At 41.7% G+C, this 24299-nt stretch overlaps 2 protein-coding genes and 2 non-coding genes across 4 annotated transcripts in view; 1 reads left to right on the top strand and 3 right to left on the bottom strand.

Moving 5' to 3' along the window:
* LOC120554212 (gastrula zinc finger protein XlCGF57.1-like) overlaps positions 1-24299 on the top strand; it is a 443376-nt gene that overhangs the window by 150276 nt on the left and 268801 nt on the right. The window lies entirely within an intron of this gene.
* On the bottom strand, positions 5919-5991 carry trnat-cgu. The gene has a single exon. It is a non-coding gene; the product is annotated as a tRNA-Thr (tRNA).
* Positions 6740-6813, bottom strand: trnat-agu. The gene has a single exon. It is a non-coding gene; the product is annotated as a tRNA-Thr (tRNA).
* LOC120554242 (gastrula zinc finger protein XlCGF7.1-like) lies at positions 20349-22832 on the bottom strand. The gene is made up of 2 exons (XM_039793015.1): positions 21288-22832; positions 20349-21035 (listed from the first exon to the last, which is right to left on the bottom strand). Exons 1-2 carry the CDS (start codon positions 21949-21951, stop codon positions 20746-20748), a joined length of 954 nt encoding a protein of 317 aa, XP_039648949.1. The 5' UTR covers positions 21952-22832; the 3' UTR covers positions 20349-20745.

The raw sequence follows: 24299 nt of genomic DNA, 5'->3' as shown, positions 1-24299 counted from the left end.
CGGTAGACTACAGAGAAAGTGTGATATTTTTACGTCCGTTTCAGAGCGTGTACAAAAAGCCGTCTATCAGCTGTGATAGTAGAGTGCATGTCGGGGGAATAGCGCGGACACCGCGCTTCACACCGGCGAATGCGTAACGCCACTCGGCAGAAAAGGGAGAAAGAAAAAAAGAGGCTGCAGCTGTCCGGAGCAACAGAGGGAAAATATTTCAGTCGGAACCGAAATGAGGAACCGAAATTCGCGTTCTAATCCGGTCCGAATACTACCGTTTGCGTAGGAACCGGTACCATAGTGGAACCGGGTTTCGGTACCCAACCCTACTTACTTATGCCCCGTCTTTTAAGGAAGAATATTTATTTATTTACGATACATAATTCATTCACAAAGAAAATTGGTGTCCTTAAAAGGGTGGATTTTTCCTCATTTTTTTTTTTTAATTAAAGCATTAACATCAATTTCCAAAAGATGATTATATTTTTTTATTCCTCTTTTTAGTCAACTTTAGCATGGGTTCATAAACTTATGAGTGCCACTGTATATGAATAAAATATCTTTATAAAGTAACTTTCTTTGCATTCATTTGATTCCCAATCAAGATACACTGGTAAGAATTGGTGTCCATTGATAATACAGACTTAAAAAGTTATGAAATACAAATAATTAAATTTTAATCATTGAAATTCAGTGATTAAGAAAAAAAATGAATCTGACAGTAGTATATCTATCTATCTATCTATCTATCTATCTATCTATCATTTGGTCCCACGATCACTTAACTGCCAGGGTTGCAATTTAAAGAATATAGGCTACAGCAACGAAAGTTTATGGAATGCACAAGTGTAATTATGGTCAGATCTTGTGCCTGACTGATGAGGCAGTGATATTGGTAAGTCTCGCAATTTACGCATTTAGAGCGTAGGCTACTTTTTGCCAGCTTTCCTTCCTTGGTTAGGAAGCAGCGGCTGTATTGCTTTCTGCCTGTAAAACCGTGTCTGTGTTCTTCATATTTCTGTAGGATTATATAGTTTGCTTTTCTTATGTAAAATATGCGGCTCTGGTAGACTTATCCATGTTTTCGATTGGTTATATGGTGCAAACACCGCCTCTTTTATGTGGACGCGCACGTCGCCAGTTTGGGAAACCCTGGGTTTGACTGAACTAGTTGTTAACTACACAGCTTACACGGGACCGCGGTTGTTAGGTTTGGTGAATTCAGGAACGGCCATACAATCCAGGACATGTTGATCTTTATTCATAGTACAGGCCTCAGGAGTTTGTGCAACAGCTACTGTTTGCCGTGGAATAAAGCTCCAGTCAATTGCGGTCGGGTCCGCTGAGATCTACAAACGATGCGACGGAAAACAGTAGGCCTTATTGTCAAATATAAAGTTTACTAGTGCAACATTGATGGCACTAGTAGACTGGTACATTGCTCAATAAAAATTATATATATATATATATACACATATACATATACACATACACATACACACACACATATATATCAGTGTATCCTCTATGTTGATTTGACCGTGGCGGCCCCCCACAGCAACATCTCTGCCCCCCACGGTATCAGAAATAAGGCTGCATTGTTAGAGTGCATGTCGGAGAATGTTTGTATTTTGGGTGCATTATTTACATGCTAAAGTAGTGACACTGCATTAAGATAATGTAATTAATAGTGGGTTTATTGTTGTTTGCTACAGCCTATATATCAAGATCAAAGTTGGCCTATATAGTAACTCAAAAATTACAGTTCAATCACAACTGAAAATATGCCTCATTGTGTGTGTGAATAAATATATTTGTTTGTGTTGTAGCAAAGTGGCAGCTCAGGGAGGGGAGGGGGTGTTCGGACCTGCCCCCACTGCTAAAAAAAATCCTAAAGGAAACACTAACTACGTTTACATGCAGCCAATAACCCGTTCAAAACCAGAATATTAGCAATAACCCGGTCGCGCACGGCCATGTAAACACCGGCAAAAACCCGAATATGCTCATATTCCGGTTTTTAAAAACCCAAATATGCTACCTGGGTTACCCCTTTTCTAACCCGAAATTTTGGTCATGTAAACACGTATCGGCATATCCCCATCAAAAGGAACATGGATTTGTGTTCTGCGCATGTTCTATTCGCAAGTAATCTTGGTCTTTTGAGTAGAGGAACTTCTTGTATGCGCCAGAAAACATAGTTATAATAATAATTATATACTATAGTAATATAGTTATATATATGTCAATGCAGAAAACCTGCGCGCAGTATACCGGAAGTAAACAAGAAGTAGAGGTAAACATGGCGAGACGCAGCACAGCACCACACTTTTGGAGCGAGGAGGAAACCAATTTCTTTATTAGTGTGGTGAAAACCATGAATATAATGTATTTTGTTGACGGCAGAAAGTACCGAAATAGTGAGATTTATAAGAAGGTGACTGAAAAGTTATTGCGTCTTAAGGTTGTCCGTAGGCTACGTCCAGACGCTAACCGTGCGTCGCCGTTTACGTCGGGATATTGCCAATTGATTAAAATTCCATGTAGGAGTAACTATCTCTGCTGACGCATATAAACGGGTTATTCCGAATGTTTTAGAAACCCGAATAGTGACCTTAACCCGACCATAACCCGAAAATTGACAGCTTGTAAACGTAGTCATTGTATGTAACTATTGACCTCGACAAAACAAATAGCCTAATTCTAGTGTGTTTTGAGCTCTGTCTCTGGCTCGATCATTACTCAGCAGATCTTACTTATTAATGTACTTTTTCAGTTATGACGGACTTTCAAACTAAATAATAATACAAGTTAAAAAGGCATTATGAACCAGAGCCAGCTCATACACCAATGAACCTCCCCCAACATGGTAACGTTAACGTTAAGTAAGAAGAAATGTAAGAAGAATATAGAACATTGTAAACGTCTCCCACCTCTCCGCTGGCCAGCTGACCGTTTCCTCTCAGAGTCCATGTTGAAGTGTCTCTCCTCAACTTCTCCCCGACCTGCATTTGAGGAAAAACACGGAGCACACAAAATATCGGATAACACACGTTAGCAGCATTGACATATATATGTTTAGCAGGAGCTAGCTGCGGCTAACGTTAGCTTAGCGCGCGAACTCCCAGCAACAACAGCAGTAAACGCGTTTCCGGTCGGAGAAAGAAAACAGACCTGCTCTTTGTAGCTCCGTTTCTGGTTTTAAAACCTCATGCAGCAGTTTGGGATGTTTCTCTCTGGAAGGACACCAAAAACTGGCGCCTTTTACTCCGCCGTCCTCAACACGAGCTAAAATGCAAACAATGGGACGGAGGTCGTAGCGTCTTCCGGTACCCGGAAACACAAACACAACTTCCGCTACACTCATCTGCCCTTCAGAATAAAATAAAGCGTTTGTGGTTGAGTGTAACTTAGTACAGTTGCCTATGTACTGTATTTGTATGGTATTATCATACTTTATACTTCTAATGAATTGTACTTTTTGACTTGGATTGACTGCACGGCACAGATTCCGGCAGTACTAAATGAGGCCTCTCTGTTCTCTAAAGCCTCTGGTTTACTTTAAATGTGAAAAAATGTGAAATATATGCACTATTCACGATTACCCTCTGATTATTGTGTATAATAAACCTGTAACTTTGAAGTTAAATATTTAAGGACCATAGTTCAAAGAATACAAATAAAATCTACTGTAGTATAGAAAATGATATACAGTACAGGTGAATGTTTTTAATAGATGGCTTCAGAGGGACTTATCCATCTTTGGTTTTATTTTGCTTTCCGAGATGGATCTATCCAGCTTATTACTTGGATATCTGATAAATCAATCAATCCATCCATCCATCCATCCATCGTCATCCGCATATTGGGGTCAGGTCACAAGGGCAGCAGCTCCAGCAGGGGGCCCCAAACTTCCCTTTCCTGAGCCACATTAGCCAGCTCTGACTGGGGGATCCCGAGGCGTTCCCAGGCCAGGACGGTTCTCGTTCGAGATGAGCCAGGTCTGCGCAGAATCGCTCGCCGGCGATCGCCGCCCACTGCATGCCCGTTAGATTTGTGTCCGACTTGATCCCGACTGACTCTGACGTCATTCACACGTGGGCAACGATAACCTCATGAGATCAAGGCGGCAGCGCAGTTGCTTTTCACCGAGTGCATTACCCAGGCAGACCCAGGGCATGCTGGGAAACACCTGCCTCTCAGCTGATCTGACAGCTGATTGGTTCAGAATCGACTCAAAATGGTGACATTTTATATAAACCTTTTATTGTTGTTGAATCTGAGTTGATTCATGTGGATAAATATGGGTAGGAGGGTGAGCAACCGATAATGATAATAAACTTTATTTGAACACCTTTTGTACAAGAAACAGCCTAAAGCTCAGTACTTTACTGGCCTCTCCTCCCTGTGCTGGTGTCTGTGTGTTTGATTGCAGGAGTGGAGCCAGCTGTGCAGGAGTCAGGAGTCCAGCTGCACGTCGTCAGCAATCAGCCTCTGCTTTCTACTGTACACCTGCTTTCTCCTGCAGCTCGGTGTCAGGTTGGAGACAAGACTTTGTTGTCAGTCTCGTTTCTTCTTGCAAATACTGGTCTTCTGTTTGCTTCATTGTGTATATCATTCACTAAACCCCGTCTCTAATGTCAATAATCAGCTGGGGAAGTTTCACACTTATTTAGACAGGAGTTAGGAGGAGACATGCCATGAGTACAGTGTGGAGATGTATAACATGCTACTTTCTGGATGGATCATACTATGGTTTTAAGCTTAAATTGTTAAAGGTCCAATATGTAATTTATTTACTGTAATAAATCCAAAAATGACCCCAAATGTGTCATCAGATATTAAGGAAACATGCTAAGTTTAAATACTATATTTCCTGACACCAATGCTAATGCCAGTATTTTCTCATTTTGAATTTTCCATTCCCTGATGGTCTTTTTGTGTTTCGGCCTGTGTGTTGTTATCAACTGCCCAGTTTGCTAGATATATGTAACGGTAGTACAGCCATGAAAGCAGCAAACAAACGAACAGGATCAACAGAGATAGATTCTACCCGACCTAAAAAAAAGCGGCATGTTTCTAACAGTTGCGTGACCAGAGACGTAAACAACCCGGGGTAGATATTGGCGATGTATTTTAAAGATGGAGACAGCTTAGGGGCCAAAAGGACGCAGAGTTGGCTAATTTCCTCCTGAACAGGTAAGCATTAGCTTCAGGCTAATTTATCACTGCAAGGGACGGGCATTTTATGTAATTTCAACATTTATGTACTCACATTGAATTATATAGCTAGAGTACCCGAGTTGGTTACTTGCAAAAACAATTGAGACACAGACAGTAAAGTGTTCCTGACTGGTCCTTGCTAACGCCGCCATGCTAACCCTGCTAACTGCTAACGTTACTTGAGGACCAGGCAAGCGGGCCACGGCTGTTTACAATGTGTAGCCTGTTCAGCAGCCGTAGCCGAAAACGGTGGGTTATTTTAAGCCAAGAGAGGGGAGCTGTAAACCGGGAAGAGAGGACCGTGAGTTTGCAGTGTGTTTAGCGATTGTTGCCGTAATTCTAAACCAATAAAGTGTGTTCAGACGGGTGGAGAGGACGGCAAGTTAGTGTTATTTTTGGCGGTTCCTACCACAATTCTAACTGTCAATATAGCCAGTATCTAACATTAGCTACTCCGTTGTGCTGTGTGAGACAAGCGTCTAGCAACATTGTTGTGAATGCTGCGGTCTCAGCCTGGAATTTGGAGTCTGGGGAGGAGGGGGCTGGTGAGCCGACTCTTGAATTTGTACTGCGGTAACTATTTTAAACACTAGCTGTCATTATTACATATTAATATCCTAATGTTACATATAACTTTTGGGCTCTGGGAAATCAGGAATTAAGTTTGTTGTCAATAAAGATAATAATAATATTATATAATAATCAGGCACTGCTGGGATTTGAACCCAGGATCTCCTGTTTACGAGACAGGCACTTTAACCTCTAAGCTACAGCGCCCCTTACAGGTTAAACAAATGGTTTGCTCGTTTTGTCGGGGCTGAAGGTGGACCAGGTGTACACCAGGACACAATATTGCGAATCCCACTATGACCACGCCAAGACCCGCCCTTCAATAGCATTTATTAGCCAGGCGTGCATGCTTACGCGAGGTAATGTAACCCCATTTGTACAGGTCCTATCCCCTGACCAATCAGCTATCCTAACCTTAACCACTCGAGGTGAAATGGCTAACCCCAACCAATCGAGCGGCTTCATAGGTCGGGTCTTGGCGTGGCCATAGTGGGACTCGTAATTTTGCCACCAGGACCCTGTGATATCACTGCTGGGTGTGGTTTAAGGTGCATGTGATGCTGACTGAGGTCAGAGGTGAAATAAACTTTAACTTTAACGGCCAAGGCACTTAAGGGGCTTCCAGGCTATTCTTTACAGAGTGGAGGAGAGGTAATAATCAATTTACTAGTTTTTATCAAAACAGCATAATTAGGCCAAATGAACAGAAATGGCGGATGAACGAACTAGGTGTATATTATATCTTAAACTTGCATTGCTCTGCATTTCATGTGTTTTTATGTACCATCTTAAGTCTGTGTTAATGTAGTGTTTCTGTGTAAATGTATTTTGCCAGGGAAAACAGTCTGCCTTTTCAATCCTGATTTTTTTACCTTTTTCATTTGCTACCAGGGTAGCATAGGGATTGGGTCCACATGCTGATGGGATGCTAACAGAGGTAATCTCTGCAACAACAAGGTGCTGCTGGGATTTGAACCCAGGATCTCCTGTTTACTAGACAGGCACTTTAACCAACTAAGCCACAGCACCTCCCTGAGGGTTTCTGTAATGTTAAGTCTTAATTTCTCTTTTCCCTTATATAAGCTGTATAATATACAGTATACTGACTGATTGATACATTCTTCCATTTACTGTAACTGATATTTTGCTGAGGTTTGCAATGTTAAAGTCCCCAATAACAATGAGCAGGGAGTTGTAGTGTAAAGTTTTTATCTGTCATACTGATACTTTTTACTTACTGGATGTTTTTTTGTTGTTTTTTTGTTTTTGAGAATAGGCGCAACAGGCTTTCAAATCTGCCGGCAGTGAGTCGCAAGTTATCTTCTTCCCCTCCCTCCCTGGCAATAATCACAGTCAGTGCCACTGAGGAAAAAGTGTGAAATGCGGAGGCTTGTCCCTCTTTGGATAATGTATTTTAAACATGGAGGCACTAAATGGCGCCCGTCATCCGCGCGAGTCACTCGCATGTATTCTGAATGATTCTAAATGGCAGATTTTACGCGTACAAGAATACTTTGATTGGTTGGTGGAAGTAATTACACATGAATGAGCACACATTTGCGAAAGAACAATGGGGTTTTGCTAAGAATCAACTCAAACAATTCCACAATGGAGCTTTAAAGGAGAACATAAACTGACAAACGTCTTTTCCCAAGTTATCCAGGTCCAAGAGGGGCAAATCCAGAGAGGAATGTCCCAGCAGAGGACAATGTGAGGACAACGTCCCAGCACAGGACAGGCTGTTGTTAATTAGGACACAGTTTGTAAACCGAGTATCTGATAAAGTCGTTGAGCATTGTGGTATAACTGATGATGATGTCAATCAGACAAAGCACGAGATGTGATGGACACAGTGCGAAGAAAGGAACTGAAGCCAGCTCAGTTCTGATCGCTGCTCTCTGTCAGCTGGGTCCATGCCAATGAAGCACAAGCAATGTTTCATATATATATATATATATATATATATATATATATATATATATATATATATATAGGAAATGTTTAAAACATATGTAACCTAAAAGACAAACATTTGCCTATCCACAGCAAAAAAAAACTAATTTAGGAAACTTACTGCTACATGTTACCTTAAGTTAGATGATGATATGTCCGTTTGTTTTGGTAGACACAGAAGACACCGCATAATGTAGCTGCTGTTTCGCACTTTTACTAAGGTAAACATGCTTTCAATATGAGGCCAGGGGTGTTCCTCCTTGTCTGTGTGTCTGCATTGCCGACAGTTGATTCTGACATTTGTTTTGCTACGACTGTAAGGTAGCTACCCGTCCCGCCGCTGAGATTGAGTACGGTCACGTGTCACGGTCACTGTACAATGTAAGGGAGTGTAGTAAAAACAATTTAAAAGAAAAAATAGACAGTTCAAATGGATAGACTTTATAAACTTTAGCCCGAATAAAACCAGACATTTTATTAAGTTGGCTGTAAAAGTTTTAAACTTGGTCGAGAGTTTTTTGAATGACAGAAATCTGTTCAGATGAGATCCTGAGTGCAACATGGACACATGTAACATTATGGTACAAAAAAAGCCTGTTCTAAAAACATACAATTATCCTTAAACTAAATTAACAAAATGTAACTTTGGATTGGTCTAATTTGATTAAACAGGAGTTAACAAGGAGACATGCTGTGAGTACAGTGTTGAGATTCATAATAAAATGTTACTTTCTGTATGGATCATACTGTGGTTTTAAACTTAAATTGATAGTTGCATATAACATTTTGGATCTGGGAATAAGTTTGTTGCCCTTGTTGAAATTAAAGAGGCAAACAATATGTTAAGATAATTAACTGATAAGGTGGCACGGCTGAGATTTGAACCCAGGGTCTCCTGTTTATAAGACAGGCGCTTCAACCGCTAAACTAAGAAATGCAATGGAATATGCAGGATGTTTATGCAATTTTATGCACTGAAATTGCGGGAACTTGCAAAAATTGCGGGAACTTGCAAAAACTACGGTTTGATGAAAAAGAGAAAACAAGAAATGCAAGCCATGAATTCGCAAACGACATAAGAAATGAAAACGTTGCCGCAGTCTGCAGCAGAGACTGTCGACACGTGTGCTCCAGGTTAGTGACTCGTCACAATAAACACCAAGATATTTGTAGGAGTGGGCCTGAGTGATGGTTTGGATGTGGATGACCACAGGCCTGTGGTCACCAACTCCCCCAGGGTCAAACACCATCTCTTCAGTCTTGGAAACGTTTAGGACAAGGTGGTTATCGTCGCACCAATTCACAAACTTTTGGATTTCCATAAAATAATCAGATGGGTCACAGTTCTTTTTCAGCAGAGATAAAATTGCAGTGTCGTCAGACAATGTAATGACATGATTATTTAAGTCTGGAAACAAACAAGACATGAACAATTATCACAATAAGCATCCTCCCAGCTGTGTCAAAAGTGCTCGAGAAGATGGTGACGGAGCAACTTACCACCCACTTTGACTCACAATCTCTCTTAAATCCAATGCAATTTGGTTTCAGATGTAAATACTCAACAGACTTTGCCTGTTGTTACTTCTTGGAAACTGTCAGGGCATATGTGGATCAGGGAAGGGTGGTGGGAGCAGTATTCCTTGATCTGAGTAAAGCTTTTGATACTGTCAATCACCAGATACTTTACAGGAAATTAAATCAATATAGTCTCTCTGAGCACACTCAAAACTGGATAAGATCTTATTTAAGCGACCGACATCAGTGTGTACAAGTGAATAACAACCAATCTGCATTTAGAGCCACCTCGATGGGAGTGCCGCAAGGGTCTATTTTGGGACCCTTGCTTTTTAGCATCTATATAAATGACCTCCCTAGAGTGTGTTCGGACGTTGATGCAGGGGCGTAGGCAGTAATGGGCCAGGGCGGCACTGGCCCGCCCACTTTACTCACTGGCCCGTCCAGCCAAGTTTGATCAAAATACGTTTTGTTATGAAAAATATTCAAATGTATGCAAAAAAAGAAATAATAACAGGACTAGCTAGTTGTGTGTGTTTAATGTGTATTTTCTTCTGATTAAAACAAAACTGTTTAAACCAAACAATCAAACAATTAGATAAAACGCCTTCGGAACGTAATTGGTTGCTATGGTAACAACAGGCAGACTCTCCGGGCTGCCTTCAGCAGCTAACGTTAGCTAGCTGGCTGTTTAGACAACGTAGCTAGCTATCACGGATGTGTTAAGCAATGCACTGTTAAAAGCGTTACCGCGACAACAATGGCTTCTCTTTAAAGTGGTATGGACAGTTTTCTTGGATGGAATCCAGTGTAAATACGGACGAGCTTTTCTGCAGTATGTACAGACATTTCCCCAGCGGAGCTGACGGCCCATTAATTAAGTAACCTAGCTAACCTAGTAACCTTCCTATTTTAGTAAGAAATGGTGAATACTGATGATGGCTTCTAGCTGAAACGCATTTGTGTTTTGCCCACATTAAATAAGAAGATAACTTCTCTGTGAGTGACCTAGTTTTGAGTTTTCTTTGATCCTGTCACTGCCGTGGACTTAATACACTGTCTAAGATTTGGCACCTGGCTGGCCACTTTTCATTATATCTTTCATAATTTAGCTAAACAATGCTTGGCTGGAAGTTTTCATTCTTTGATTTTCTTTTACTGCTGGTAGCCATTTACTGCTCATGATCTGACCATAGTCCTGAAGCAACAATGCTGTTGCATTGTTACATGTGTGATTTCTGTCTAATGTAGGCTATTCTATGTCCTGCAGTATGTAAACGCCTTCTCTGCTGTGTGGGTTTATGATTAGTTGCCACTTTGTGCAATAAAAGGGTTAATTTTATAACAGTGCTGTGCAGAGCCAATGCTGCTGTTGCTGCCGGTGCAAATATATTTTAGCCTGAATATGTTACAATCTACAGGTTTTTGTCTATATTGTTGTGTACAAACTTTTTAGACGGAGCTTTGTTGGTTGAGCATGTTGTAGACAGTAGTGTTATTGTCGTTGTAATGCAGTATGTTGGAAGGTAAAATCGTTGCTGTTTTTTTCAGTTAGTCCTTTTTGCTACTTCGTCTTTTAGAAAATGGCCCACCCACTTTTGTACTGGCCCGCCCAAAATACTATTTCTGCCTACGCCCCTGCGTTGATGTAATCATGTACGCTGATGATACGGTGATCTTTACTTCTGGGGATAACGAGCTGGAGGTTACTGACAAATTATCAAAAAAGTTGCAGTATGGTTGCAGACGTCCTGTCTGAACTTAAACGTTGATAAAACGGTCTCAATGTTTATTTCAAATAAATGTAAATTACAAATAACTCAAAAAATTATTAAAATATTTAGGTCTAGTACTTGATTCGAACCTTGGTTTTAAAAGTCACATAAAAAAAATTGGTAATAAATTGAAATTTAATTTGATGAATTGTAAACATATTAGAAATTCATTAACTATGGAAGCCTCAAACATATACCTCAATACTATGATTGTTCCACATCTTCTGTATTGCATGTCTAGTTGGTCTCAGGCGTGTAAAACATCGTTAAAATTACTTGAATCATTATATAAAAGGGCCATAAAAATTCATGATAAAAAGTCTCGCCAGTATCATCACTGTAAAGTACTAAGTAAATATAACATTTTGAGTTTTGAAAACCTAGAACCACATATGGTCAACAATCGTTCTTTTATAAAGCAGCGAGCCTTTGGAACACTCTTCCAAACGAAATTATTTCATGCACAAATTATAGTACTTTCACACGCCTGACCAAACAGTGGTTATTATCAAAGCAAACTTGTACGCACTGAATGACTGTGATATGAATGATGTAAACTGTGAGTGAGTGATAAATTCCTGAAGTGGAGAGTGTTTTTATGATGTGAGTGAAGTAATACTTTCATGTATTATTGTGTATATATTTTATGAACTTTTGTAAGTATAACATCAACCTGTCCAGGGACTGCGGGTGGAAATTAGCATTTTTTGCTATAACCTGGCACATGACATCTCTTCTTTTTTAGACTGTTTTTTGTGCATTGTCCCTGATCAAATAAAGAAATAAACAATAAACAAATAAACAATAAAAACTTCTACACTCTATCTGTGTATGAAGTGAAAAGGACAGGTGAGCTGACACAGCCCTGGGGGGCTGCTGTGCTCAACATTTTTGGTTTAGATAGAGTCCCATTAACGCTGACCTGCTGTCTTTGTGATTGGTTAAGAACGAATGATACCATTTGATAATAAGGGGGTGTACTTTCAAATTATTCAGCCTCTTAATTAACAGGTGTGGCTCCAGCGTATTAAAAGCTGAGCTAAAATCAATGAATAGGAGGCGGTGATCAGATAGAATCATCTAAATGTCTGTTCATACTATGTGTCACAGCAATGATGGTATCATCTGTGCTTCTGTTACTCTTACAACTGACCTCTGTTTTCAAGAACTGGATGATAATTTTCTCAAAACACTTCATCACCAGTGACGTAGGTGCTACAGGACGGTAGTTATTATTGTCTTTACAGCTTGCTTTTTTAGGTCCCGGATAGAGTTTTTCCAAATAGAGGGAACAGAGTGAATGTCTAGAGACTTCTGGAAGATGGGGCGCCATGCCTCTGCCAGCTCTTTGCTGCAAGTTTTACAATAGGCGCCCAGAGATGCCATCCGGTCCAGAGGCCTTCCTGGGGCAGATGCATGAAAAAAGTCTTTCCACAACATGCTGGTCAATGGAAATTTTCACAGAGTTCAATGCAGGTAGACCATCCACATCTGCTTTTAGCTCTTGAGAGAAATCTCTTGTTTCGAATCTACAGAAAAATTATTCAACTAATTTGCTTTATCCCTCTCATTTATCACATTAATACACCTCTTAGTTGGTGCCATGTTTGTCATGGCTTTTACAGAGTCCCAGAGTTTCTCATTGTTCAAAGACAAGCAGTGGGAATTTTTCTCTCTCCTTACATCTAGCTGTCCTTAATTGGTGATTAAGTTCTTTCTGCATAGTTTTCATACTTACAAGGTCCCCTCTCTTGAAAGAAATTTTTTTTGATTTCCTTGGAAATGTAAGATTTGTTATTTGGGTACTTAGTGATTACTTTTTGGGGTAACACGTTAGCTTTACAAAAGTTAATGTAATCAGTGATAGCATTTGTGGCCTCCTCTAACTCCAGGCTATGAAAGAGTTCCCAGTTGGTACAGGAGAATCAGCCTTTTAAAGCTATAAATGCCATTATATATATATATATATATATATATATATATATATATATATATATATATATATATATATATATATATATATATAGCTCCGGTGAGGCAGGAAATTCCGCCAGATGCATGACTTTTCGCCGATGTCCATTTCCTTCCACTTTCTTTGAGTTGGCGTTCTAAACTCCGGGGGATAATATGGTTAACTACTCCTCAGGGGTCTCATTTATAAACATAGTGTACGTACAAAACGCGGCTGAAAATGTGCGTACGCCACTTCCCACGCAAAGGTTGTGATTTATAAAAAAACAAACTTGACGGGAGAATGTGCGGTCCTCCACGCAAACTCTGACCCATGCGTACGCACATTCTGGAGACAGGATAGGAATTGGCGACGCAGATGGTGAGGTGGTGAACTGAAGAGAGTCAATGGGAGTAAGATTACTCGTAATATTTTCTAGTATTGATGCCTCACGTACATTTTTTCACTGCATATCATCCACATTGCCATGAAGATGAAATCCAGCAGTGTTATTTGCTCTTGTACTGAGTGATAACTGTTCCATAAACACATCCAACTCAAATCTTAAATAAAAATTTGTTCTTAATATTTAATCGGCGCTGTCTCGCGGTCACATTGTCCGCTACAGAAGCGCAGGAGGAGGGGATGGCCTGACTGCATGGAATACAGGACAGCATCAAACACCCTACCATTGGATAGCTGCAGAACACAGTGTAAATCTGTCTTTAAAACTGTGCATATATCATCAAATGTCAAAGTCTGAAAATACAGCCGTTACGCTCTCGCGCAATCGTTACCCTTAATGTCCTCGTTATCAGTCCGAACTTTAATACTGTTTGTGCCAAAACATGCATGAAGAAAAGTGTGTTTGCCTATTACACTTTATTTCGACTGCATCTCGGGGTGGGGGGATACCACTAGTTGATGCTGTGTTGGCAAGGTGTTAACAATCACAAATTGTTGTGAACATATAATAATAATAATAATAATAAATTGAATTTATATAGCGCTTTTCATGGACTCAAAGTCGCTTTACAGGGCAGGGTAGATTATAAAAACATAACAAAACAAAACGAGCAAACAAAACAAGTAGAACAAAACAAGATACAGATGAAAAAGGGAGGGGGGCAGGTGGACTATGGGTAGGCTGAGGTGAAGAGATGGGTCTTGAGGCGGGACTGGAAGATGGTGAGGGACTCAGAGGTGCGGATCTCTTGGGGAGGGAGTTCCAGAGCCTGGGAGCTGCTCTGGAGAAGGCTCCTGTCCCCAAAACAAGCGCGGTTGGACTTTTGGATGGAGAGGAGACCGGCTGAGGTGGATCTGAGGGACCGTGAGGGTTGGTAAGGGGAGAGGAGGTCAGTGAGGTATGAGGGGGCCAGATGGTGGAGGGCTTTATAGGTGAGGACCAGGATTTTGTAGGTGATCCGGTGGGAAATGGGAAGCCAGTGGAGTTGTTTTAGGACTGGAGTGATGTGGTGCCAGGATTTGGGGCAGGTAATGAGGCGGGCGGCTGAGTTCTGGACCAGTTGGAGTCGGGTTGATGTTGGTAGAGCTGATGCGAGGAGAAGTGAGTTGCAGTAGTCCAGTCGGGGAGGAGATGAAGGCGTGAATGAGTCTTTCAGCAGCGGGGGTGTGGAGAGGGTCTGATTTTGGCGATGTTGCGGAGGTGAAAGAAGGAGGTTTTAATGACTTGCGGATGTGAGGCTCAAGGGAGAGGGTGGAATCAAAGATAACGCCAAGGTTGCGGGCCTGGGGAGATGGGGGGACAATGGTGCGTCGATGGTGAGAGTGGGGTTGTGGTTTTGCTGAGTGTGGATTTGGAGCCGATCAGAAGGAATTCTGTTTTGTCGCTGTTGAGTTTGAGGAAGTTGTGTTGCATCCAGGTTTTAATAGCTGACAGACAGGAGTTGATGTGGGAGAGGGGAGGATTGTGGGGGATTTGGTGCTGAGGTAGATCTGGGTGTCGTCAGCATAGCAGTGGAAGTCAGGTTGAAGTGGCGGAGTATCTGACCAAGAGGGAGGATGTAGATGATGAAGAGGAGGGGCCAAGCACGGAGCCTTGGGGAACACCTTGAGTGACTGTGGCTGTGGCAGAGGTGTGGTTGTGGAGAAGATGAAATGGGATCTGTTGGAAAGGTAGGAGTGAGCCAGCTGAGTGCAGTACCGTGACGAGGTCTTTGAGTCTGGTGAGCAGGATGTTATGGCTCACAGTCTCGAAGGCTGCACTCAGGTCGAGGAGGATGAGGATGTTGGGGAACGGTGTCAGCAAAGGTGAGGAGGTCGTTGAGGACTTTGAGGAGAGCGGTTTCTGTGCTGTGTAGGGGGCGAAAACCAGATTGGAGAGGTTGAATAGGTTATTGGCAAGAAGATGGGTTTGTAGTTGTGAGGCGACTATGCGTTCAGGGTTTTAGACAGAAAGGGAGGTTGGATATTGGGCGGTAGTTGTTGAGAGAGGAGGTCAGACCAGGTTTTAAGGATTGGGGTGACAGCGGCAGTTTTGAAAGCAGAGGGACAGTTCAAGGGACAGTGAGGAGTTGAAGAGGTTAGTGAGGTAGGGGCATAGGACCGGGAGGCAGGACTTCAGAAGTGGAGTAGGGGGGGGTCAAGGGAGCGGTAGTGGGTTTGGAAGAGCTGATGAGTTTGGAGATTTCAGGAGGAGTGGCTGGGTTAAACTGGGAGAGGAGGAAGTGTGGAGGAGGGTCGGGGAGGTCTGGAGGGATGGGAGAGGAGGGTCCAAGGTAGGTGCTGGAGTAGATCCTGGAAGGTCAGATACAGGGGATAGGGATTTGTAAATGAGATTGATTTTGTCAGTGAAAAAGTGGAGGAATGAGTTGCAGAGATCCGGGTAGAGGTAAGGAGGCTGTTGGTCCGAGGCTTGATGAGGTTGTTCAATGTGGAGAAGAGGGTTCTGGGGTTTTGGCAGGGGTCGGTGGAGGTGGTGGAGAGGTAGGCAGATTTGGCAGCAATGAGGGCATCTTTGTAGGCGATGAGATGGGATTTATAGGCTTCATGATGGACTGTGAGGGATGATTTTTGTTTGTCAGGCGTTCAAGTTGGCCGGCCAGTTTGTTTCATTTTTGGTGTGCAGGTGTGTACCAGGGTGAAGAGGTGTTAAAAGTGACGAGTTTTGTTTTGAGGGGGGCCAGGATGTTGAGGGAGGTAGACAAGGTGGAGTTGAGGTGGTCTGTGAGGTCATCGGGGGTGAGGTGAGGGTTGAGTCCAGGTGGAGAGTGGTGGAGAGCAGGTCAGAGAGATGGTGGGGATTGATAGATTTGAGGAGGTTCGGAAGGTGATTTCTCTGAGGAGGCGGGGGTGGGGTTGGAGAAGGGATGGTGAACCGTATCAGTTTGTGATCAGAGAGGGGAAAGAGGCATGGATGGAGGTCGAGCACTGGTTGGTTGGTGGAGCAGACCAGGTCGAGGATGTGACCTTTTTATGGGTGGGGAATGTGACATGTTGGGTGAGAGAGAAGTTATCCAGTAAAATTTTGAATTCTGATGAGAGCTTGCATGTGGGGAGTCCATGTGGATGTTTAAGTACACCGAGTAGCAGCAGACGTGGAGAGAGGAATGAGGCTAGTGTGAGGAGTTCAGTAAAATCAGAGAGGAAGGAGGGATTTGGTTTAGGTGGCGGTAAATGAGGATGACTGTCATGGAGGAAAGAGTTTTGAAGGCGAGATATTCAACAGATATACTGAGGGAGGGTGAGTTCTGTGATCGGAAGTTCTGATTGAAAATGGCCGGTGAGGCCACCTCCACGGTGGGAGGGCGGGGTTTGCAGATGTAGTTGTAGCCAGGGGGGATGCTTGGTTGAGGGAGAAGAAGTCGTTGGGTTGTTGCCAGGTTTGTGAGCAGAAGGAAGTCAAGAGTGTTGTCGAGGATTAGTTCATGGAGGACAGGGGCTTTATTGTTGAGCGATCGGGTGTTGAGGAGGGCAAAGTTGGCATGGTGAGAGGGTGGTGGGATGGGGGCAGGCTGGAGAGATCTGAGGTTGTCCCGGTTAGCAGTGCGTGTGGTCGTTGGGGTGTGGGGGTATTGCAGTTGAGGGTTATAAAATATATATATATATAAATATATATAAAATATATATATAAATACTGCAGTGACCCCCGTGCGTAATGCTGCATGATGGCCCTGCAGGAGGACTACGCTAATGGAAGAATCAGGAGAGAAAGAGACTTCAGGGACCATGATGATGACTGCCTAATATGCCGATTTAGATTTTCTAAAGCCGAGCTCTAGGATCTATGTACTGAATTGGGTCCAGTAGAGAGGGCAATGCGCCGGAACTGTGCCATCCCGGTCTAAATACAGATCCTCGCTACTCTGGGGGAAACCGGCTGTTTCCAGAGGGAAATGTCATACAGCTAAGTGTTTTTTTTAATGAATATTATATATAATCCTCAACTTTATCACTAAGGCTTGTTTGAATTTAATATATAGTTCTGTTAAATCTTATTATATACGTCTGGTATATCGAAGCTGTCCCCGAGTGCCGTAATGCCTGCTGTTTTTGGACGTATTATTAATATATGTAGTCTATAGATCAGGGTTCCATACACTGTGCAAGAACAGGCCGAAATTATAATTCAATTTGCAGCAATTCCTGAACGTCTGAGAAGTTTTTTTGCCTTTTCTCCGCCAGTCATCATGATTCGGTGTAACAACTGCCAGTGTCATTCATATTCTGATCAGCATTCACGAGGTGCTTTGCTTTGACTATTTATGGTTAAAAATGGGCGTGTACAGGGCGGGATAAGAGGCTGATCCACGTACGCACGCTTGTAGGTAATCTGATTTATAAAGGGAACATTGCTTACAGGTTTGCGTACACACGGTTTTATAAATCTGACTTTCTTTTGGCATACACCCTTTTGGGCGTACATACACTTATAGTAAGGATCCTACACACAGTTTTATAAATGAGACCCCAGATCTCTGCAGGGTAAATCCAGACAGCTAGGTAGACTATCTGTCCAATCTCAGATTTCTCTTGAACGACTAAAAGAAACTTTTGAACGTACACACGTCCACCAAAACAAGCTCCTTCCCTGGTTTTTTGGCAGCGGCACCGTGCAGAACTTAGCACCACCCATGACAATTGTGATTGGTTTAAAGAAATGCCAATAAACCAGAGCATGTTTTTCTCCCATCCCAGGATTGCTGTGTGGACTAGCCAGACCACAGCGCTGTGTAGGAAGGTCCGGCAAAGCAAAACTACGGGTCCAGTGAACTAAATCTATAATTAACGAGGTTTGTAAGATTAGAATAGGTTTCTATAATTGTACAACCCGCCAAAATTATAGTCCCAGTTCACTGGAGAAAACACAAATTTTGTGCTAACAATGCATCTGCTTCTCTTCATAGTTGTCAGATCCATCTACCAACCCTTATAGAGCTGGCTCAGGTTTGACTTGGACAAGCTCTTAGTTAAGTTGTTATAGTTTTAGACTGCCGGGGGACTTCCTTTGACACACTGGGCTCCTCTCTCTCTCCATCCGTGTAAATGCATATCCCAGAAATGCTTGTTACAAACTTATGCTACGTTTACACGTGGCCGGCTATTTTCATAAACGGACATTTCAACCTCTCCGTTCTCAGAAAAGGGTTTGTTTATATGTACCCGTGTATATATGCCATCAATGCAGTCAAGAGCATGCCAGACCTGTAGGTGTCAGTGTAAGGAGAAGCTCAAGCCCACGTTAGCCATTCAGAATCCCGACAATAACAACAACAGCAACCAATCACGTCCTCTTTCTCTCCCTCAGCTGCCTAAACCTCCGTTTGTCTCAGTTTACATGCAAACGTGCAAATAAAGTTTTCCAAAATCTCCACTTTGGCCGGAGTTTTTAGAAATCATCGTTTTCTGTGATAAAAACAGGGTTTTCGTGTAAATGAGAGGCCAAACCGCAGGAAAATATCTGCGTCTTCCCTTCGTGTAAACGGGGTCTTAGCTCTGGGGAGATTATTCCCGGAGTTCTTGTTGGATTAGGGTGGCACCTTGGTCCTGCTTGATGCCCTGCTATGCCCCGCAGGGCCATGAACTACTACAACTACTATTTCTAGTCATAGTTCCATTATCTTTATTGTGACTATTATTGCCACTGTTTATCACACCCCAACCGGCACAGTTAGACAACCGCATACCAAGAGCCTGGGTCTGTCCAAGGTTTCTCCCTAAAAGGAAATTTTCCTTCCTGTGAAACCAGTCAGGGCTAAATTGGGACAGGATAACTAGAAAATGCTGGCTTAATCCCTTATCTTTGGTTTCATTTATTATTTATTTTGAACAAATGATGCAAAAGAAAACACAAAATTAAATGTCAGAATTTACCAAAGAACAAAAATGAAAAGGATACATTTGAGAAGGAGCAGGCAGAAGCATGCAGCTTAATAGGTCCTCCCCTACGTCACAATATCATATTATTACAAAACAAATATATATGCAAATACAGCATACAAAATTTACAAATATGGTTTAACAAATATGGTAAAATAAGCATGTAGTACAGAGTATGTAGTGTATTCTGGTTCAACATGTATCTAGTTTTGTTCAATATACCAATACTCCTGGCCAACTTCATGCACAGATATTTAATATGGGGCTTCCAGCACAGTTTGTGGTCAAATACAACACCCAGAAATAAATTTTCATAGACACTTTCAATTATTTCATTATCAATTACAATTAAGGCTGAAACGATTCCTCCAGTAACTCGAATAATTTGATTACTAAAAATCCTTGATGCAAAATAATTTGCCTTGAAGCTTTGTTCTCAACAGGAAACATGGAGTCTAACTTAATCATCCATTCTACGAAGCGGACCCGACAAAAGTTAAAAAAGTTAAATAAAAGTGATGCCAAGAGTCCCGCCCCAGAGCGTCAAATAGTGATGCTAAGAGTCCCGACCAAGCGCGTCCTGTATGGACAATGAAACTGCACCAAGCACTACAACTACCAAAAACAAAGTACAACATATGACCACAATTTGATCTAAAGAGCCGGAAAACAGCTCATTGTTGTGCACCATTTTCTCTCACTCTCTCTCTTTACGGAGAAACAGCTGATCAACGATCTACTAGGATAAATGTAAGAGAGCTGTATTGTATTCAAATATATAGATGAAACTAGGTTGAGTATAACATATATATACTTATAGGCCTATATACAGATCAGTCTCAGGTTGAAACTTGCAGTTCTGAAAGTTAAGTTGCACAACTTAAGGTCATGTTTATGTATGTTTAATGTATGTCTTAGTTTGAGGTTGTTATTGTATTTCAGAAAATGTCTTCTTTAAAAACAATGTAATGTGGCAGTTAAATGCACTTAATATATTTAATTTTTTTGAGAGATGACATTGTGAGCAATGTACGCAATACAAATGTTGCTTTTTCCGAAAAGTAAATTAAACTATTGTCCATTATTGCTCTTCAATAAAACAAAAGTATCTTATCCGATTAGGCTACTCAATTAATTGATGGAATAATCTGTAGAATACTTGATTAATAAAATAATCGATAGCTGCAGTCCTAATTACCATTTATACATCTGTTTTTATAGTACAATATCCAAATATCATGAATTTACTTCCAAATATCATCTTGGTTTTGTGCCATACCCCTCAGACCTCAATTCCCCAATTAATAAACACACTGGTGCACATCTGCTTCATACTGATAGAGTCCTCCAGCCTTAATTACAGGGCGCGGAGCCAACCACTAACAATCAAATCTGGATCACCTGAGTAGATCAAACAGGGAGAAGCTAAACAAGGGGGGAGCTTGTAACACTCACGTGTTGGGTTCTCATGTGTTTCTGTAAATTTCCACTCTCTGTAAAAGCTTTCTTACAGACTGAGCAGCTAAACGGTTTCTCTCCTGTATGATATCTCATGTGTCTCTTCAGATGTGCATTGGTGGCAAATCTTTTCCCACACTCAGAGCAGCTAAATGATTTCTCTCCTTTGTGGATTGTCATGTGTCTCTTTAAACTTCCACTCACTGTAAAAGCTTTCTCACAGACTGAGCAGCTAAATGGTTTCTCTCCTGTGTGGATTGTCATGTGCTTCTGTACATTTCCACTCTCTATAAAAGCTTTCTTACAGACTGAGCAGCTAAATGGTCTCTCTCCTGTGTGGATTCTCATGTGTTTCTGTAAATTTCCACTCTCTATAAAAGCTTTCTTACAGACTGAGCAGCTAAATGGTTTCTCTCCTGTGTGAATTCTCATGTGTTTCTGTAAAGTTCTACTCTCTCTAAAAGCTTTCTTACAGACTGAGCAGATACATGGTTTCTCTGCTGTGTGACTTCTCATGTGTCTATGTAAATATCCGCTCACTATAAAAGCTTTCTTACAGACTGAGCAGCTAAATGGTTTCTCTCCTGTATGATATCTCATGTGTCTCTTTAAACTTTCCCTCATGGTAAAAACTTTCTTACAGACTGAGCAGCTAAATGGTTTCTCTCCTTTATGAGTTTTCATGTGTCTCTTTAGATTTATACTGGTGCCAAATCTTTTCCCACACTCAGAGCAGCTAAATGGTTTCTCACCAGCAGTACATCTTGAATCACTAACAGGGAATCTATCATTATTCAGAGAGTTTGAACCTGACTGAGGTTCTCTGGTCTCTTTCCAATCAGCACTGTCATCAGTCTCAGGTTCAGAAGAGTCTCCAGTCTCGTCATCAGTGTCTGGTTGTAAATGTGTATCTGGATCTGATTTCATGGCTGGTTCTGGTCCTCCACAGTCCTCTCCATCAGCTTCTGTTTTTATCACTTCAGTTTGTCTTTGATGAAGCTGTGAATACTGAGGTTTCTCTTCATCATCTTCACTCTTCACAGGGACAGGAGTGAATGTGAACTTGGTGATATCAGCCTCCTCCAGCCCTTGAAGCTGCTCTTCATCCTGACTGATCCGGAACTCCTCCTGTTCTTCTTTAATGTGGGGGGGCTTTGTGTCCTCCTGGTCCATACTGGAGCTCCACTCCTGCTGATGTTCTTCACCAACAATCACTTTCTGGACATCTGAAGGTAAAGGTGAAACACAAACTAACAGCTATTAATGTGAATGTTAACAATAATTTGATACATAGCTCTATTCACTCTCATAATAAATAGGGGTGTCAGTATTTTCAATTCAATCTTCGATTTACATTTTCTTTCCAGCACTGACACAATAACAAGGGGGACATGAATGCAATATGAGTTTACAGAGGGCCAGCAGAATGCACCATGAAGTCCAGTCAGAGCCAACAAGCTTCAACAATTGTTTGTTTACATAACTCACAGGGGAAGGCAAAATGCCGTCACACTGGTAGCTCAAAAGAAGCATGAGGATTGTCCAGTTCTGTTGTTTCTAGGGATGCAACAATTACACACTTTGTTGGTATGATTATGGTCTGAAAAATAATCACTATTTCATGATTATTATGCATTAATTATCTCACTGCTAATGTATGAAATCACATGAACCACTCATGTGGGTTTAGATCAAATGTTGATAAAATGCATGAAAGCCTCTGATGGTTTAAAGCTAAAAATAGATTTGTGTATTCACTAATTTTTTTTTACATAATGTTACAACAAACAAAAGACCTTTTACTTTATATACAAAACTATCTTTAAGTACTGATACACATCATTATCCAATGAGGCATGCAGTAGGTCATTTTATTGTACCTAAAGTGAAAACCAAATCACTTCAGCGTTCAGTTAGGTACAGAGCAATGTGTGAATGGAACTCTCTCCCAAATACTATCAAACAACTAAACAAAAAAAACACTCACACAGAAATATTACCTTCAAAGATATTTCAATATTTAAAGGGGTGATAGAATGCAAAACCGATTTTACCCTGTCATAGTTGAATAACGACAGTTTGGTGGGTAAATAGGACATACATAGAAGCTCAAAATCCCATTGACACCCCTTTACTATGAAAATCTCATATTTTGAAACTGCCGCTGAAAACAGGCGAATCTCAACAAAGCTGGAAGTTGACGTCGACCTCCCAAAAACCGGAACCTTTGTCAGCCCATGGGTGTATTAAGAGAAAGGTCACGCCCCAACATTTACATAGGCTACACAACTGACCTGAGATCAGGTAGTCTTCTGAATCTAGCTAGGTCACGCAGATCTCTGCTATTCCATTACAAAATTCACTTCTGAAACTTTTTTATGCGAGAAATCAACTATATAAAGCTCAAATATGGGCCGCTTTACGAAAATGGATGGCTAATTGCAAATTTTCTCCGACTGTGTGTCGGAGTTCAGCGCCGGTGCTGCCTGTGTAGCTGCCTCGCCGCCCGGCCTGCCTTCCTTCACAGACCCCGGCCTGCTATGAGGTACTTGGAGCTGGCAGCCCTCTGCACTCCATACCCGCGCAAATGCCCCTGCCCTGACAGAGCTCCAGGGCCTGCAACTCCCCTCTTCCTGCTAGCTAAATGCCCGGTGTATGTGAGTGAGAGCGCGGTCAGCGAGCTTGTTACGCCAGCAATCTCTTACCACAGGTTTCAGTTAATCTTTTAATGTGTGTAATTATAATGTGTTGAGTTATTTAAACAAACGATTGGGGAAATAAACGCCGCTTGTCCGCGAGTCTCATTGATAGAGCCTGGATGTAGCTCTATCAATGAGAGCTAGCTAGCCTCCTCTTAGAATTCCTCTGAAATTCACAAATATTCATTAACTTGAAATCGGACACAGTTGTTAGCTTTATAAGATATTTAGCTAGATGTTGTATACGTGGCGTGACGAAATTCAAACAGTAAATATACTCGAATTACGACCAAAAATGAAGCTAACTATCCGTGATTTGTAGCCACACAGGTAGCTAGGATTGAAGGGACAGTTGCAGCTAACGGAAGCCCTACTCTTCACAAATATGCATTAATTTAAAATCGGACACCATTGTTAACTTTATAAGACATTTAGTTAGATGTTCTATACGTGGCGTGACGAAATTCAAACTGTAAATATACTCGGAATGACGCCGAAAATGAAGCTAACTATCCGTGTTTTGTAGCTACAAATCTACATCCAGCCGCAGGCTCTATCAATGGGACTCGCGGACAAGCGGCGTTTATTTCCCCAATCGTTTGTTTAAATAACTCAAGACATTATAATTACACACATTAAAAGATTAACTGAAACCTGTGGTAAGAGATTGCTGGCGTAACGAGCTCGCTGACCGCGCTCTAACTCACATACACTGGGCATTTAGCTAGCAGGAATAGGGGAGTTGCAAGCCCTGGAGCTCTGTCAAGACAGAAGACAATTGATTCGCCATTCGCCTTTCAGGTCCCGCTGTGTGCTACTACC

This window comes from Perca fluviatilis, chromosome 24, assembly GCF_010015445.1.
Source record: "Perca fluviatilis chromosome 24, GENO_Pfluv_1.0, whole genome shotgun sequence".
NCBI classification, from domain to species: domain Eukaryota; kingdom Metazoa; phylum Chordata; class Actinopteri; order Perciformes; family Percidae; genus Perca; species Perca fluviatilis.
The sequence above is the reverse complement of the archived record's forward strand: the minus strand, read 5'-3'. Positions and strand labels throughout refer to the sequence as shown.

Excerpts from the sequence above, each read along its gene's own strand:
- LOC120554242 (XM_039793015.1), bottom strand. The coding sequence starts at position 21,951 with ATGGACCAGGAGGACACAAAGCCCCCCCACATTAAAGAAGAACAGGAG. Across the intron at positions 21,036-21,287 it reads TTTACATAGACACATGAGAA|TCCACACAGGAGAGAAACCA; the intron begins GTCACACAGCAG and ends AGCACATGACAA.